This window comes from Aquarana catesbeiana, linkage group LG12 (assembly GCF_042186555.1).
Source record: "Aquarana catesbeiana isolate 2022-GZ linkage group LG12, ASM4218655v1, whole genome shotgun sequence".
Taxonomy (NCBI): Eukaryota; Metazoa; Chordata; class Amphibia; order Anura; family Ranidae; genus Aquarana; species Aquarana catesbeiana.
In genome coordinates this window covers 239,137,204-239,153,250 of record NC_133335.1, presented here as the reverse complement: position 1 = coordinate 239,153,250, position 16,047 = coordinate 239,137,204, and the positions used below count along the sequence as shown (strand labels likewise).

General features: G+C 46.9%; 1 protein-coding gene across 1 annotated transcript in view; it reads right to left on the bottom strand.

Moving 5' to 3' along the window:
- COX10 (cytochrome c oxidase assembly factor heme A:farnesyltransferase COX10) overlaps positions 1 to 16,047 on the bottom strand; it is a 161,115-nt gene that overhangs the window by 37,278 nt on the left and 107,790 nt on the right. The window contains 2 exon segments of the mRNA XM_073606964.1: positions 2,125 to 2,134; positions 15,695 to 15,755. Of these exon segments, the coding sequence (XP_073463065.1) occupies positions 2,125 to 2,134; positions 15,695 to 15,755 (71 nt within the window).

The window sequence follows — 16,047 nt, the reverse complement described above, 5'->3', positions numbered from 1 at the left end:
CAACTGGCTGGAGCTGCTGTGCTCGTCCCCGTCGCTGGAAAGACTGGGTTCAGGTAAGTAAAAGGGGGGCTCTGGGGGGGGGGGGGGGGTGCTGCATCACAGGAGGTTTTTCACCTCAATGCATAGAATGCAAACCTCGAGGGTTTACAACCCCTTTAAGCAATGCCAACCACAGTACAAAACATGCGTTTCCATCTCAGTACACACAAGCTCTCGGCAAAGCATTGATTTTGTCTCACAAGGTGGACTGCAGAGGCCACGGATATCATTTTAGTTTTCAGCAGGGGGGGAGGGGGGCCTTGTATCACTTCAGTAATCCTCCACAATTCATTTAAACAGCCATAAAATTTACATAGTCCCAAGGACATTTATGAACTTCTCAATTATTTATGATCAGGAAAACAAAGCTGTGTTTAGTATGGCTTCTATGGCGGACAGGGGTGATTAGTTAAACATTTATACCGCTATCAGACGGGACGCTTAATTGAGAAATTATCCTCCATTCACCCAGACCGCTCATTCGTTCACAAGTCTGTAATCTCCATAGCTGGGGGCATTCATAATTCCCTCATAACATCCAGCTACAAGGCGAGGCGACCGGGAAACCAGAAAATGGTATTTATTAATAAAATGAATGTATTAATGACACACAATGGAGAAGAAAACCGAGACATTCCAGATATCTGTCCCCGCTATATACACAGAGTACTCCAGAATATCATCCGTACAATTCCACAGGAAGGAGTATTGGGTTGTTGTTTTTTGTTTTTGTTTTTCAAAGAAAGCAAAATTCAGAAATGTCTGTCATAGGCTGAAGGGTCTCGATGATGTCACTGGTCTCTAGTGATTGGATAGGCTGTGTTATCATGAATATGAAGAGTCTCTGTGATGTCACTGGTCTCTAGTGATGGATAGGCTGTGTTCTCATGAATATGAAGAGTCTCGGTGATATCACTGGTCTCTAGTGATTGGATAGGCTGTGTTCTCATGAATATGAAGGGTCTTGGTGATATCACTGGTCTCTAGTGATTGGATAGGCTGTGTTCTCATGAATATGAAGGGTCTCGGTGGTGTCACTGGTCTCTAGTGATTGGATAAGCTGTGTTCTCATGAATATGAAGGGTCTTGGTGATATCACTGGTCTCTAGTGATTGGATAGGCTGTGTTCTCATGAATATGAAGGGTCTCGGTGGTGTCACTGGTCTCTAGTGAATGGATAGGCTGTGTATCATGAATATGAAGGGTCTCGGTGATGTCACTGGTCTCTAGTGAATGGATAGGCTGTGTTCTCATGAATATGAAGGGTCTCAGTGATGTCACTGGTCTCTAGTGATTGGATAGGCTGTGTTCTCATGAATATGAAGGGTCTCGGTGATGTCACTGGTCTCTAGTGAATGGATAGGCTGTGTTCTCATGAATATGAAGGGTCTCAGTGATGTCACTGGTCTCTAGTGATTGGATAGGCTGTGTTCTCATGAATATGAAGGGTCTCGGTGATGTCACTGGTCTCTAGTGAATGGATAGGCTGTGTTCTCATGAATATGAAGGGTCTCAGTGATGTCACTGGTCTCTAGTGATTGGATAGGCTGTGTTCTCATGAATATGAAGGGTCTCGGTGATGTCACTGGTCTCTAGTGAATGGCTAGACTGAGTTTCGTATGAATATGAAGTGCCTAGGTCCTAGGCAATGTCACTGTGGTTTAGTAAATGGATAGGTTGGTTAAAGTAGAAGTCCAAGCTATTACCAACTAAGGTTAAACCTGCTACCATCCCCTTCCAAACTCTATTCTAACTACCCTGTAGAAGAAAGATGCTTATACTTACCTATTCTGAGGGCGCTCTGGTATGGTCTTGTAGTTGGCTTCCCAGCAGCCACTTCAGGGGAGAGGAAGGACAGCCGAGAACAGATGCGCCATAGTAAGCCTATGGGTGATGTCGCCGCACAGGCATTGCAGCCGTTCTGGCTGCCTCTTCTCTGAAGTTGGCCGCTGAGGAGATCCTGTGATCGGACTGGAGCGCCCTGTGAGTACTAACTATAAGTAAGCACCTTCCTTTACCAGGGGGGTAGTTAGAATACAATTTGAAAGGGGGGTGGGAGCAGGTTTAGGTGCAATTTCCTAAAACCTGATGTGACCTCCTCAAAACCGGAAGTGGCCCTTAAACACATTTCTCCTTGACATTTTGGCCTTTAAAACCCTTTTCCAGCAAATTTAGGGACTTTTGATCCCGTTTCGACACATTTCCTGCCTAACTGAGCCATTGGCCAAAGGTGTGAAAATTGGTGGTGAGGGATAATAGACATAACGACCACGCGCGGGGAAGGGGTGGGGGGGTGATGGTGTCGGCGAACAGACGCATTGCAGCCCCACCCCACCCCAAAAAGAATACCACCAGCTGCCACTGCTGGCCATACAGGATTCATTTTCTTTCTATTGGGTTGAATGAGATAAAATTAATGGATTCCTCCATCCACACATTCGAGGTGGATGGGGAAATCCCTCCCGCTGAGCCATTATATTCTGACAGCAGGGAGGTTTCCTCACTGTCAGAATACACTCATTGGCATCATTGGCACTGATCAAGCAAACATTTTCAACTGAGAGTCGGCTTGTCCACAGATGGACCCAAATTCAGTCTCTGCTGACCTGGCCAAATTTTGATCCATCTATGCCCTGGGCTCCTGCTTTAAGACATCACAACTAAGAGAAGTTGAAAAGCTTGCCCTAGCCCACCAAACACATTCAAAGGAATAGCTCTGACAATGGAGAACGTTCTAGCCTGAATGAAGAGGAATCAGTTGCAGTTTATTTTGGCTCTCGTGTCCCAGGTGCAGTGTGTCAGTTATTTGGGGGGGGGGTCATTATTTATGTGTAACGAAGGATTCTGGCTCTGCTTTTCATCCAGGCATCAGAATGGCCATATATCTCCCTGTGATCTGATGGATGCCCCTGGCACCCTGTTTACACACCGGGCTGCAGTGTGTCGCGAAGGCTGGAGGTCACGGCTTTCCATCAGGGGGTCACACAGCCAGTGGGATGGATGAGGTTGGCTCTCTCTGTGTATTTTAGATGAATGATAAGCATGAAATGTCTGCCTGGGGCACTCAATGTTCTGCTGGTATCAGGAAGGAGTATTAAGCTTGGTGACAAAGTGGATCCTGTGCAAATCCTTACAGATGTTGAGTCTATATATTCCTCCAATGCCTCACACGTGTGAATCTCTTTATATATTATACTGCATTATCTCCATCCAAGGCAGATTGGAGAAGCTCCAAGTCCCAACATCTCCTGCCAACCAGCTACTGCAAGTATCTGAATTAAGTGTTTCCCATGGAGAGGTGTGATAGTATCATCTTCATGCACCAGGAACCTTCTTACTCTTCTGCAGGAGGACCCCGGATCCTAAAATTATGTCCGCCTTCATCAGGATCCCACCCGTGTCTACCGTTCTGCACTCGCTTCCATCCCTAACCGATTGGACACGTCCCCACAAGACCAGCACACACCTGCCCAGCAAAACAGAATTTGTTTTTTGTTTTGTGGCAAAATTTGCTTTGTTTTTTAACCTTTGTCCAAGTATAGATTTATGTTTGTCCAAAGCATGTTTAATGTTACTGTTGACTGACTCTCTACCTCTGCTGGAAGTCTGTGCCAAGCACCAACTACTCTTTCAGTAAAATAATACTAATGTTAGTCCTGAACGTTCTTCCTGCTAGTTTGTGGTCATGTCCCCATTTTTTTGTGACCCCTCTAGTGATATATAAAGATCTATATAGAGGAATCAGGACCTCCTTCCTCCTCCTGGTGACCCCTCCAGTGATATAAAGATCTATATAGAGGAATCGGGACCTCCTTCCTCCTCCTGGTGACCCCTCCAGTGATATAAAGATCTATATAGAGGAATCGGGACCTCCTTCCTCCTCCTGGTGACCCCTCCAGTGATATAAAGATCTACATAGAGGAATCAGGACCTCCTTCCTTCTGCTGGTGATCCCTCTAGTGATATAAAGATCTATATAGAGGAATCAGGACCTCCTTCCTCCTGCTGGTGATCCCTCTAGTGATATAAAGACCTATATAGAGGAATCAGGACCTCCTTCCTCCTGCTGGTGATCCCTCTAGTGATATAAAGACCTATATAGAGGAATCAGGACCTCCTTCCTCCAGCTGGTGACCCCTCTAGTGATATAAAGATCTATACAGAGGAATCAGGACCTCCTTCCTCCTCCTGGTGACCCCTCCAGTGATATAAAGATCTATATAGAGGAATCAGGACCTCCTTCCTCCTCCTGGTGACCCCTCCAGTGATATAAAGATCTATATAGAGGAATCAGGACCTCCTTCCTCCTGCTGGTGATCCCTCTAGTGATATAAAGACCTATATAGAGGAATCAGGACCTCCTTCCTCCTGCTGGTGACCCCTCTAGTGATAAAAAAGATCTATATAGAGAAATCAGGACCTCCTTCCTCCTGCTGGTGACCCCTCTAGTGATAAAAAAGATCTATATAGAGAAATCAGGACCTCCTTCCTCCTGCTGGTGACCCCTCTAGTGATAAAAAAGATCTATATAGAGAAATCAGGACCTCCTTCCTCCTGCTGGTGACCCCTCTAGTGATATAAAGATCTATATAGAGAAATCAGGACCTCCTTCACCCTGCTGGTGACCCCTCTAGTGATATAAAGATCTATATAGAGAAATCAAGACCTCCTTCCTCCTGCTGGTGACCCCTCTAGTGATATAAAGATCTATATAGAGAAATCCGGACCTCCTTCACCCTGCTGGTGACCCCTCTAGTGATATAAAGATCTATATAGAGAAATCAGGACCTCCTTCACCCTGCTGGTGACCCCTCTAGTGATATAAAGATCTATATAGAGAAATCAGGACCTCCTTCCTCCTGCTGGTGACCCCTCTAGTGATAAAAAAGATCTATATAGAGAAATCCGGACCTCCTTCCTCCTGCTGGTGACCCCTCCAGTGATATAAAGAGAGTGGCCCTTCAAGGGATAAAACAGGTGGTGCAGTCCCTCTGAAAAGCAATTCACTGCCAATCGCTTTTCAGAGGAACAGGCATGACAGGCACAAGTGTAAAAGTGCCCTTTAAAAGTTTTAAGAAAGCCTCCCTGAATTTGTTAGGAAGCTTTTCAGGTGCAGGTAAAGCTTTGCTGCACACAAGGCTCTAGTGAGGCTACAGGTCCCCTAGTGGTGGCATGCTGGCTGGTCCGGGCCTCTCACCCCCTGTGTAGAGGACACATTGAGGGTCTTGTACGACTCTCCTCGCTCTGTGCCCGCCTCATCTTGAAAGCAGATGGAAAAGCTTTTTGACCAAAATTCACCATGACTTTCCCATTGTGCCCCGTCCATCTGGGCTCCCGGGCGATGTGTCAGGGCGGTGATCTCTAGATTTATCACCCGCCCGCCTCCCCGAAGCACAATGTGTACATACACAGGTCACCCACATTGGAATGTACGCTTTTTATACTTAACGACTGAATTAGAGAAAACCGGGCGGGGGGGGGGAGGGGCAATCTGTATTATTCATAAAACACAGCAGAAGGAACGGCACTTCTCAGCGTGCCCAAAAAAAAAAAAGAAAGAAAAAAAGACGGAGCAACTTGTGGAACTAAAGGTATCAGCATGACTCCTCCTCGCAGCTGCTGAGAAAATCAGTTCTGCCAGCTGTGAGGTCTCAGCACTACAGATGGGTTACCAGTCACAGCTCCGCCTTCACTGAGTGCTATGGGACTGCCAAAGGAAACATTTTAAGCAGAATACTTTATATTTCCTTCCTAATGACTTGCTGACCGCCCTATAGAAGTTTTAAATACAGGGCGGCCGCTGTGTGCAGGATCATAGTTACATAGTAGGTGAGGCCATCAAGTCCAACCTATGTGTGTGATTATATGTCAGTATTGCATTATATATCCCTGTATGTTGCGATCATTCAGGTGATTATCTAATAGTTTCTTGAAACGATCGATGCCCGCCGCTGAGACCACCGCCTGTGGAAGGGAATTCCACATCCTTGCCGCTCTTATAATAAAGAACCCTCTACGTAGTTTATGGTTAAAGGGGTTGTAAACCCTCGCCGTTTTCACCTTAATACATTCTACGCATTAAGGTGAAACTTTTTTTTAATGCAGCAGCGCCCCCCGAGCCCCCCTTATACTTACCCGAGCCCCAAAACTTGCGCAACGGGAACAAGCACACCAGCTCCAGCTGTTGTCTCGTGTACTGATTGGATAGATTGATAGCAGCGCAGCCATTGGATCCCGCTGCTGTCGGTAAAATCCAATGACGCGGGCGCCGGGGCTGAGTCATACATTCGGCGGCTATGGACGCCAAACGATGGAATCGGGAGCGTGCCCCCTAGGTAACCACCCGGAAGAGCGCTTCTCCTAGGGGGGTTATCTGATGTGGGGAGGAGCCGCGAGAGCCGCCGGGGGGACCCCAGAAGACGAGGTTCAGGGGCCACTCTGTGCAAAACGAGCTGCAACGTAGAGGTAAGTATGACAAAAACTAACCCTTACAATCACTTTAACCACTTCAGCCCCTTCCTGACCAGACTTTTTGCAATGCGGCACTGCGTCACTTTAACTGAGCGATGCGGCGAGCACGCACCCACAATGCCATGATTTAAAGGGGACGTATCTGCACGCCTATCTGCGCAGCCGTGCCATTGTGCTGACGTACATCGTCGTGTGCTGGTCGGTATGTGGTTAAACCTCTTTTCGTCTAATTTAAATGAGTGGCCGCGTGTCTTGTTAAACACGTGTGTGTGTGTATATATATATATATATTTATTTATATATATATATATATATATATATATATATATACATACATACACACCGTATTTATCGGCGTATAACACGCACTTTTTTCCCCTTAAAATCAGGGGAAAATCGTGGGTGCGTGTTATACGCCGAAACCCGCTAATTGTGAGCTATCGGCGGCGATCACCGCCGACATTCACATAGCGAGTAGTTTTAAATATGGCGCCGCGGAGTTCGGAGGGACTCGGCGGAGCTGAACGAGCGCCGCCGAAATCACAGAGCCGAGATACACATAGTCGAGTGTATTCGGCTCTTTCCGGCGCCGCTCACAGTCACGTCCAGTCCCGCCATTGGACCTGTGTTATATCCATCATAGGGTGGGACTGGGCAGGTCTGTGAGCGGCGCCGGAAAGAGCCGAATACACTCGACTATGTGTATCTCGGCGGCGTTCATTCAGTTCTGCCGGCGCCGAGTCCCTCCGAACTCCGCGGCGCCATATTTAAAACACAAACTACTGTCGGAGGCGATCTGTACTGTGTATGTCGACGGCGATCAAGCATGGACACTGGGGCAAAGCTGCACTGACAAGGCTGCAATGGACACTGGGTCAAGGCTGCACTGACACTGACAAGGCTGCAGATGAACACTGATAAAGCTGCATTGATGGGCATTTAAATGTAAGTTGTTTTTCCTTAAACTTCCCTCCTAAAAGTTTTTTCCTTAAAATTCTCTCCTAAACTTGGGGTGCATGTTATACGCCGATAAATACGGTATATATATATACACACACACACACACACATACATACATATGCAGACATACAAGTGACCTGCACTCTTGGGTAGCGGGGGGAGCATGCGCCCCGCCAGCGGCTCGCTCCCGCTCTGATCACACACAGCGGGTACTGCGGACTCAAGGTCCGCTGGCATCCACTGATCATCAGCCACAGATACAGAACTGCAATATGTCTATGTAAACAAGGCAGATCGCCATTCTGACATGAGGGAAGGCATGGATCTTGTGTTCCTGCAAAGCAGAGACAAGGATTCATGTCTCCCCCCTAGTAAAAGCACCTCCCACAGGTTAAAAAAACACTGGCTAGGCACACATTTAACCCTTTGATCCCCCCCCCCCCCGATGTTTAACCCTTTCCCAGCCAGTGTTATTAGTACAGTGACAGAGCATATTTTTTAGCACTGATCACTATATTAGTGTCACCGGTCCCCAAAAAGTGTCAATTAGTGTCAGAATGTCCGCCGCAACGTCGCAGTCCCGCTATAAGTTGCTGATCGCAACCATTACTAGTATATTTAAAAAAAAAATCCACAAATCTATCCCATAGTTTGTAGACGCGATAACTTTTGTGCAAACCAAATCAATATATGCTTATTGCGATTTTTTTTTTCTCCCTAAAAACACATAGCAGAATACATATTGGTCTAAATCAGGGGGTCTCAAGCTGGCGGCCCTACAAGTCCCATCATGCCTCTGCCTATGGGAGTCATGCTTGTAACCGTCAGCCTTGCAATGCCTCATGGGACTTGTAGTTTCACAACAGCTGGAGGGCCGCCAGTTTGAGACCCCTGATCTAAATTGATGAAGAAATTAGATTTTTTTTTTTCAGTTTTTATTGGATGTGTTATAGCTGAAATAAAAAACAGTTTTCTTTTCAGAATTCTCAGGCTTTTTTTGTTTATAGCGCAAAAAAATTAAACCGCAGAGGTAATCAAATACCACCAAAAGAAAGCTCTATTTGTGGGAAAAGAAGGGCATCAATTTTGTGTCGCAAGACCACGCAATTGTCAGTTAAAATAACGCAGTGCCGTATCGCAAAAGAAAAAAAAATGGCCTGGTCATGAAGGGGGGTAAATCTTCCAGAGGGCAAGTGTTTAAAGTAGATGTAAACCCTAACCAGTCTTCCGTTCACCTTTTCTTTCATTCATTGATACGTCTCAACGCTGCTGATCTCCTGCAGACATTTCCTGTCTACTTGCGATGGCGGCATGGCATTTCTCCCGGGTGGCGACAACGGACAATGCTTGTGTAACGCACATTGAAATGGCCACGTCGTCCCCATCAGACCCATAAATAGGTGACAGCAGTGTTGTCCTCCTATAACAGGAAGTGGCTTTCATGGCAGGATCACCAAGTACCATTTTAATAAAAACATTGAAATCGGCTTTTGTAATGTTAATACGAGATTATTATTATTATTATTATTATTATTATACAGGATTTATAAAGCGCCAACAGTTTGCTCAGCGCTTTACAACATGAGGGCAGACAGTACAGTTACATTACAATTCAATACAGGAGGGATCAGAGGAGCTTACAATCTAAGAGATGGCTGAGGAGAAGACGTTTGCTCTGCCCTCACCTGATTATTACCCTCCGATGTCGGTCCTCCTAATAATTCAGCTCTGCCGGACCCCCCCCCCCCCGCCTCTCTCCTTCCTCTCCGCCTGGAGCGGACCAGCGCACGGCTCTGACATTTAGAAGCAGCAGAGCTCACATGTTACAAGGAATACGACACAAAGAGAAATAGAAGACTTGTTTCTATATATTTTATGCCCCCCCCCCCCTCCCCCATTTACAATCTACAGCCGACTTCAATGTATTCCGAGTGGAAGGCGACCCGTCACAACTATATATTTCAGCAGGAAAAGCTGATTTCCTTGTATCAGCAGAAATAACTCGCTGCTAAAATGGAGTTTGAAGCACCTTTGACCCGTTTCAGCGATCCGGTCACCGAATGGAAACACAAGTCTGCCATGAATACAGCGATATGACGGAGGAGGGGTGGGAAGCCGACTCGGATTTGATCCCCCCCCACCCCCCCACTGGTTGTCATGCAAGTGAGCGATAGTAAACCCTAAACCGCTGCAGAATAATAATAATAAAAAAAAAACACCTGTAAGACAATGGCGTAATGTGCTAGTAGAGCTGCACGATTCTGGCCAAAATGAGGATCACCATTTTTTTGCTTAGAATAAAAAGATCACGATTCTCGCGATGTAAAATCTTTCACATTATACAATATATAGTGAAGTACAGAATTTTGAAATCCAAATTATTTGGCATAGCTGTAGGAATAAATAACAAAGCAGCCTTTAGGCTCGGTCACACTAGGACGACTTGGGATCCGACTTGTAAGCCCTCAAGTCGCCCCAAGAAGAGATTTACATTGCAGGGAATCGTCTTAATTGACACTACTGAAGTCGCTCCGACTTCAGAGCCTACTCCCTGTACTACTTCGATCCGACTTAAAGGCGACCTGTACCCATATGGAAGTCGCCTCCAAGTCGGATCTCCATCTACATTGAAGCGACTTTACAGGGAAAAAATTTAGTTTGCCCAGGCAAACCCCTCCCTCCCAGAGAGCTGATTATCCTGTGATTGGCCACAGCCAAAGTCGCCTATCCTGGAGGCGACTTGAAGTCGCATTGTAATTTGCTTAAGGTCGCGCTGAAGTCGCGTTGAAGTCGCCTTGCAAAGTCGCGCTGAAATCGTGTTGCCCCTGTGTGAATCGAGTGTAACTACAACTTTAACCATTACAAAGGTACGTTTATAAACAGCATGATGGACAGGTGGTTAAATCAAGCTCACAGATGATGCTGTAGCCGTGGGCTCGGTACTGGCTTTGACATCGGTGAAGGGCTTTTCCGATAAAAGCTCTCAAAGTGCCAACCCCCCCCCCCCCCCCCATATCACCAGAGGTCCTTCCTGTTCTTCCAGGCAGCCTGGGATCACAGGAAAATGCTCATACAGTGAGAGACAAACTCAGGGAACAGCCGATATCTCTTGTGACTTATGAACCCGGAAGCCGCGTGTATTATGTCACTTCCGGGGTCACAGCCGTCATTAGCTGAGGATGTAGCTATTCAAGCCCAATCTGTCTATGTCATGTGATATCTTGTTTATAATACTACATGATTCCCTTCTCTGAAGTATTTCTACTCTTGTACTTATTCCTATAACTAATAAAGACCTAAAGATAAAAAAACAAAAAAAAAAACAACCCCACAACCATTGGTGGGCAATGGCATTTTTAACCTCCCAAAAAATAATCCTACAATGGTTTGTGGCCAAAAAGCACCCCCATCACATCTTTAAAGCGGTAGTAAATTCTTGTTGTATTAAAAAACGTTCCCCTGTGCAGGTTCAGGTCATAATGTTCATGTAGGCACTGCATACATTATTAAAAGACATGGAGAGTCCTCGAGTGCTGCGCTGCCACACCTCCCGCTGGTCCCCAGCAGCTTCCATCTGTGCCCGGTCCTTCCGGGTTCCCTATCTTCAGCCACTTGAATGGCCGGGCCCGCAGGTTATGTCACTCCCACGCATGCGCAGGGAAGTCATATTGCCCATGGCACAGGGAGCGGGCGGAATGGTGCTCTAAGCTCAGATCACACTATCCGCTGACAGGCAGGGGGTACATGTACGACAGACCTCTGGGTCTAAAATCTGCCCATCAGCACTACCACTTAAAAAAAAAATCCCACATCCATTGGTGGTCAATGACACTATGAACCCCCCCCCCCCCTCCCTTACTTACTGCAATCTGCAATTCTCCTTCCGATCATGGTTACAAACATTCAGCGCTCCTTTATACTGCATTGCAAATGTTTATAAACACAGCTTACACTTGTAATGGCTGGTTTACTTTGAGGACAAGGTACAGAGCCACTCTGATTGGCTTTGTACATTTTTCCAACAATTTAAGCAGTCCGATGACAGCTCAATCACAGCCATTCAAACAGTCGCACTGTCCTCTCCTGAGAGTTTTTCTGCAGCGCCTATTAAAAAGAAAAAATGGAGTCTCCCTCTCTGCCATTCTTAACACACAGAAAAAAGAATAAAATGACCAAGTCAGCAGATTAAGCTCTGAGTTGTATTCGTTAACATCCAGCGTGAAATCCAAACATCTGGGAGGTGGTGCAGACAGGTGTTTTTAAAGAACATTTCTGCAGCACAAACCTAACATGCAACCCCCTGACAGAATGTTCACAGGGCGCAGCAGAAAATGGCACCAAGTGACAGAAAGTGATGGCGAGATTTGATGAGGTTTTTTTTTCTTTTAATAACACGGCCCAGTTTTGAGGTCCTTGTAATTAACGGGGGGGGGGGGATGGAGAAGCGGCTCTGCTCGAGCATTCAGCGTTTTCAGAAAATAATGCAGAATGTCGCCTGGAGGGGTGTCAGTAATTTTCACCCAACACCATTCCCTCCTGGAACCAAGCGAGAGCGCCCAACCAACAACGACAAACACACCCGAGGGGGGAGGACAAAACCAGTGTTATTCTAGAAATGATCCCCGGGCACTAATGATCGCAACGCAGTGTGACGAACACGCATTAATGGAGACGTACCGAGCGGTGTCACTTCCTAAGACTGAAACCTCATGTTCGTGTCAAATTTCCAAAGAAAGGTGTCATAGAACACAAGGAAATTAAAGATGAACAGTTGTAGTGAGGGAGACGATGTAATCAGCGATAGGAGATGAACAAAACAAGACTGGAACTGTCACTAACCAAAGTTTGTGGACCATCACACTTACATTATATGGCCAAATGTATGTGGACCCTCTTCAAGTTATGGTATTCAGATGTTTCCAGTGAAGGATACTGATAGTACATTCCCAACCTTGTGGCAGAAGACCCTTTTCCGTTCCACCATGATTGTACCCCCGTGTACAAAGCCAGCTCCATAAAGACATGGACTGACCAGTTTGGTGTGGAGGAACTCGAGTATCTGCACAGAACCCTGACCTCAACCCTAATGAACACCCATGGGATGAAATAAAACAACAATGGTGAGCCAGGGTCTTCTCATACATCGGTACCTGACCTCACAAATGCTCTTTTGCTGAATGGGCATACATTCCTACAGACTTCAAATCCATTGGAAAGCTTTCCCAGAAGAGCGGAGGCTGTTATAGCTGCAAAGAGGGGTCCAACTCGATTGTAAGGGCCATGAGTTTGGAATGGACTGTCCAACAAGCTTATATAGGTGGGATAGTCTCCTGGCTACGAAGTTCTTAGACCCCCCTTACAGCTAACTTATAAAGAGGTCAATCCTATGCTAAAGGGTAAAGTTCACAGAGCGGAGTACGCGGCTGGGGACGAGAAGGTGCGTCTTTGTTGGTGCTGCCATAACTGTTAATCGTCAGCTGCATATTTTGTATAGCTGCATATTTTGTATTTACGGAAGGATGGAGAAGACTGGAGACACCTCCATCAGCCCTTTTCAAGGGCATGGGTAGAGGATGGGTGAGGAATGGGTACGGGGATGGGTAGGGAATGAGTGGGAGATGGGTTGGGGAATGGTGAGGGATGGGTGGGAAATAAGTGAGGGATGGGTGGGGAATGGGCAAGGGATGGGTGGGGGATGGGCGAGGAATGGGCGAGGGGTAGGTGGGGAATGGGCGAGGAATTGGTGGGGAATGGGCGAGGAATAGGTGGGGAATGGGTGAGAGGTGGGTGGGGAATGAGTAAGGGGTGGGTGGGGAATGAGTAAGGGGTGGGTGGGGAATGAGTGAGGGGTGGGTGGGGAATGAGTGAGGGGTGGGTGGGGAATGAGCGAGGGGTGGGTGGGGAATGGGCGAGGGGTGGGTGGGGAATGGGTGAGGGGTGGGTGGGGAATGGGCAAGGAATGGGTGGGAATGGGCGAGGAATGGGTGGGGAATGGGCAAGGAATGGGTGGGGAATGGGCGAGGAATGGGTGGGGAATGGGCAAGGGGTGGGTGGGGAATGAGTGAGGTGTGGGTGGGGAATGAGTGAGGGGTGGGTGGGGAATGGGCGAAGGGTGGGTGGGGAAAGGGCGAGGGGTGGGTGAGGAATGGGCGAGGGGTGGGTCGAGGGTTGGGTTGAAAATGGGTAAGGGATGGGTTGGAAATGGGTGAGGGATGAGTTGGAAATGGGTGAGGGATTGGTCGGAAATGGGTGAGGGATGAGTTGGAAATGGGTGAGGGATTGGTCGGAAATGGGTGAGGGATGGGTCGGAAATGGGTAACAACAGTTTTTAATCTAATCCAGCCCTTTTCAACCTTTTTACTCCAGAGGATCCCTTAAAATTATCTTCAGGTCTAAGGAACCCCTGCTAAAAAAAAATCATTGGAGGTCAGTTGGATAAATGTCTCTTACACAGGAGATCAGTGGGAAGGTTCGGGTACCATCCACTTTAGCTTAGTAAGCCATCCGAATGGATCCAATTATAACGTCCTCAGTGGGACATTTCTTTGAAGAAACTGAGAGCTTCAACAGTCATGACCATCACCTTCAAGACACTGGCGAAAAAAATGAGGCACTTCCTGTGTAGGAGGGGTTATATAGGAGGAACTGTCTTACTATTGGTTGCCAGTGTCCAATCACCTAAAGGTAAGCGTATAACCCACATAGTCATTATTATGGTGCTCTGTGTCCCGTGATGTACGATAAAGAAAAGATCATTGTTTTTTGTTAAAAAGTTCTTCATGTTATATACTGTCCGGGTACTGGTCTCCGGGCCTAGACCCCACTAAGTGATGTAGGTCACGCTTTTTCTGTCCTGTATTTTCTTTCATGCTATTATTTAGAATGCGATGTTGCAATATTTTGTACCTACTTTGTAACGCATGCATTGTACTTGGAACTTTTTATTTTTTTATTTTGTTTATTCAATAACTCGTTTATGAAACTAAAAAGATTAGTGTCATGCCGCTGCCTCTTGCAAGTGACATGGACTCCAGAACTGCACCATCACATGGGAGGTTCATCAGCCACAGCTCAAGAAACTCCTCACAACCTCTGGAGGAACCCTGGCTGAGAATGGCTGATCTAATCAGTGGTTTTCCTGAGAGGTGTCAGGCTGTAGGGGGTGGAGCTAAAGCAGACATGGAGGTGCCTGGAACCTGGGAACACCACGGACTATCTTTGAGAGATCAATTTCAGACCAGTAACTACAGGGACCCAGCACATCTGTCTCTGTATTCCTTCAAGAGTTTAAAGGAAGGGAAGGCGAGGAGAAGAGAGGAGGAGGAGGAGGAGAAGAGAAGAGGGGAGGGGTGGGAGGAGGAGAAGAGGAGAGGAGGGGAAGAGGAGAGGAGGAGGAGGAGAAGAGAAGAGGGAGGGGTGGGGAGGAGGAGAAGAGAAGATAAGAGAAGAGGAGGGGGAGGAGGAGAGGAGGAAAGGAGGAGAAAGGAGGAGAGGAGGAGAGATGAGAGGAGGAGGAGGAGGAGGAGAAGAAGAGAAGAGGAGGAGAAGGGAGGAGGAGAAGGGAAGAGAGGAGGAGGAGGAGAGGAGGAGGAGGAGAGGAGGAGGAGGAGAAAAGAAAAGGAGGAGGGGAAGAGAAAAGGAGGAGGGGAAGAGAAAAGGAGGAGGGGAAGAGAAAAGGAGGAGGAGAAAGGAGGAGAGGAGAGGAGGAAAAGAAAATAAAAGAGAGAAGAGAGGAGGAGAAGTGAAGAGAGGAGGAGAAGAGAAGAGAGGAGGAGAAGAGAACAGAGGAGGAGAAGAGAAGAGATGGGAGGAGGAGAAGAGAGGAGGAGGAGAATAGAAGAGAGGAGAGGAGGAGGAGGAGGAAGAGAGGAGAGGAGGAGGAGGAGGAGGAGAAGGGAGGGGAGGAGGAGGAGAGAAGAGAGGAGGGGAAGGGGAGAGAAGAGAAGAGAGGAGGAGAAAAGAAAGGAAGAGGAGGAGGAGAAAGGAAGAGAGGAGGAGAAGAGAAGAAAAGAGAAAGGAAAGGAAAGAAAAAGAAAATATGAATAAAAAGCAATGTAAAGTTTGCAGGAGTTGATGTAAAACATTCATCTATTGACAATCTATGTCTCTCTGTCCCCCTTGAAGGTCGGTCTGTGGTGTCGGTGGACACTGCTGGGTTATGAGATTGACAACCAAACAATAGAAACATCTTTAGTGGGCAGGTGGCATCTCTTACCTGATTTGCCCCGTACCAGCGGCCGGCTCTTTGTTCTGTTCATGTTGGAGTCAAACGGCACCTCGAAAAACTGCAAGACAAACAAAAGGGACATGAGTGGTGTACAATTGGACTTTTCCTTTTCATCTGTTAACTTTAAGCTACTTGTACCCGTAAGTGTAATCTGTATGCAAATAACAAAACCCTTTTGTCATTTCACAACATCTACAATCATTTTTGTGAAGCAGATGTCTTTAAAACAGAATTAACTTTCAAGCCTTGTAAAGTGTTGAGTGCCTGATCATCCCGGCTGCCCTAAACGCCAGCCAAAAGGCAGGAAAGCGTCCAGTCTGTGCTCTGCCAAAATATAATGGCCTCTATTG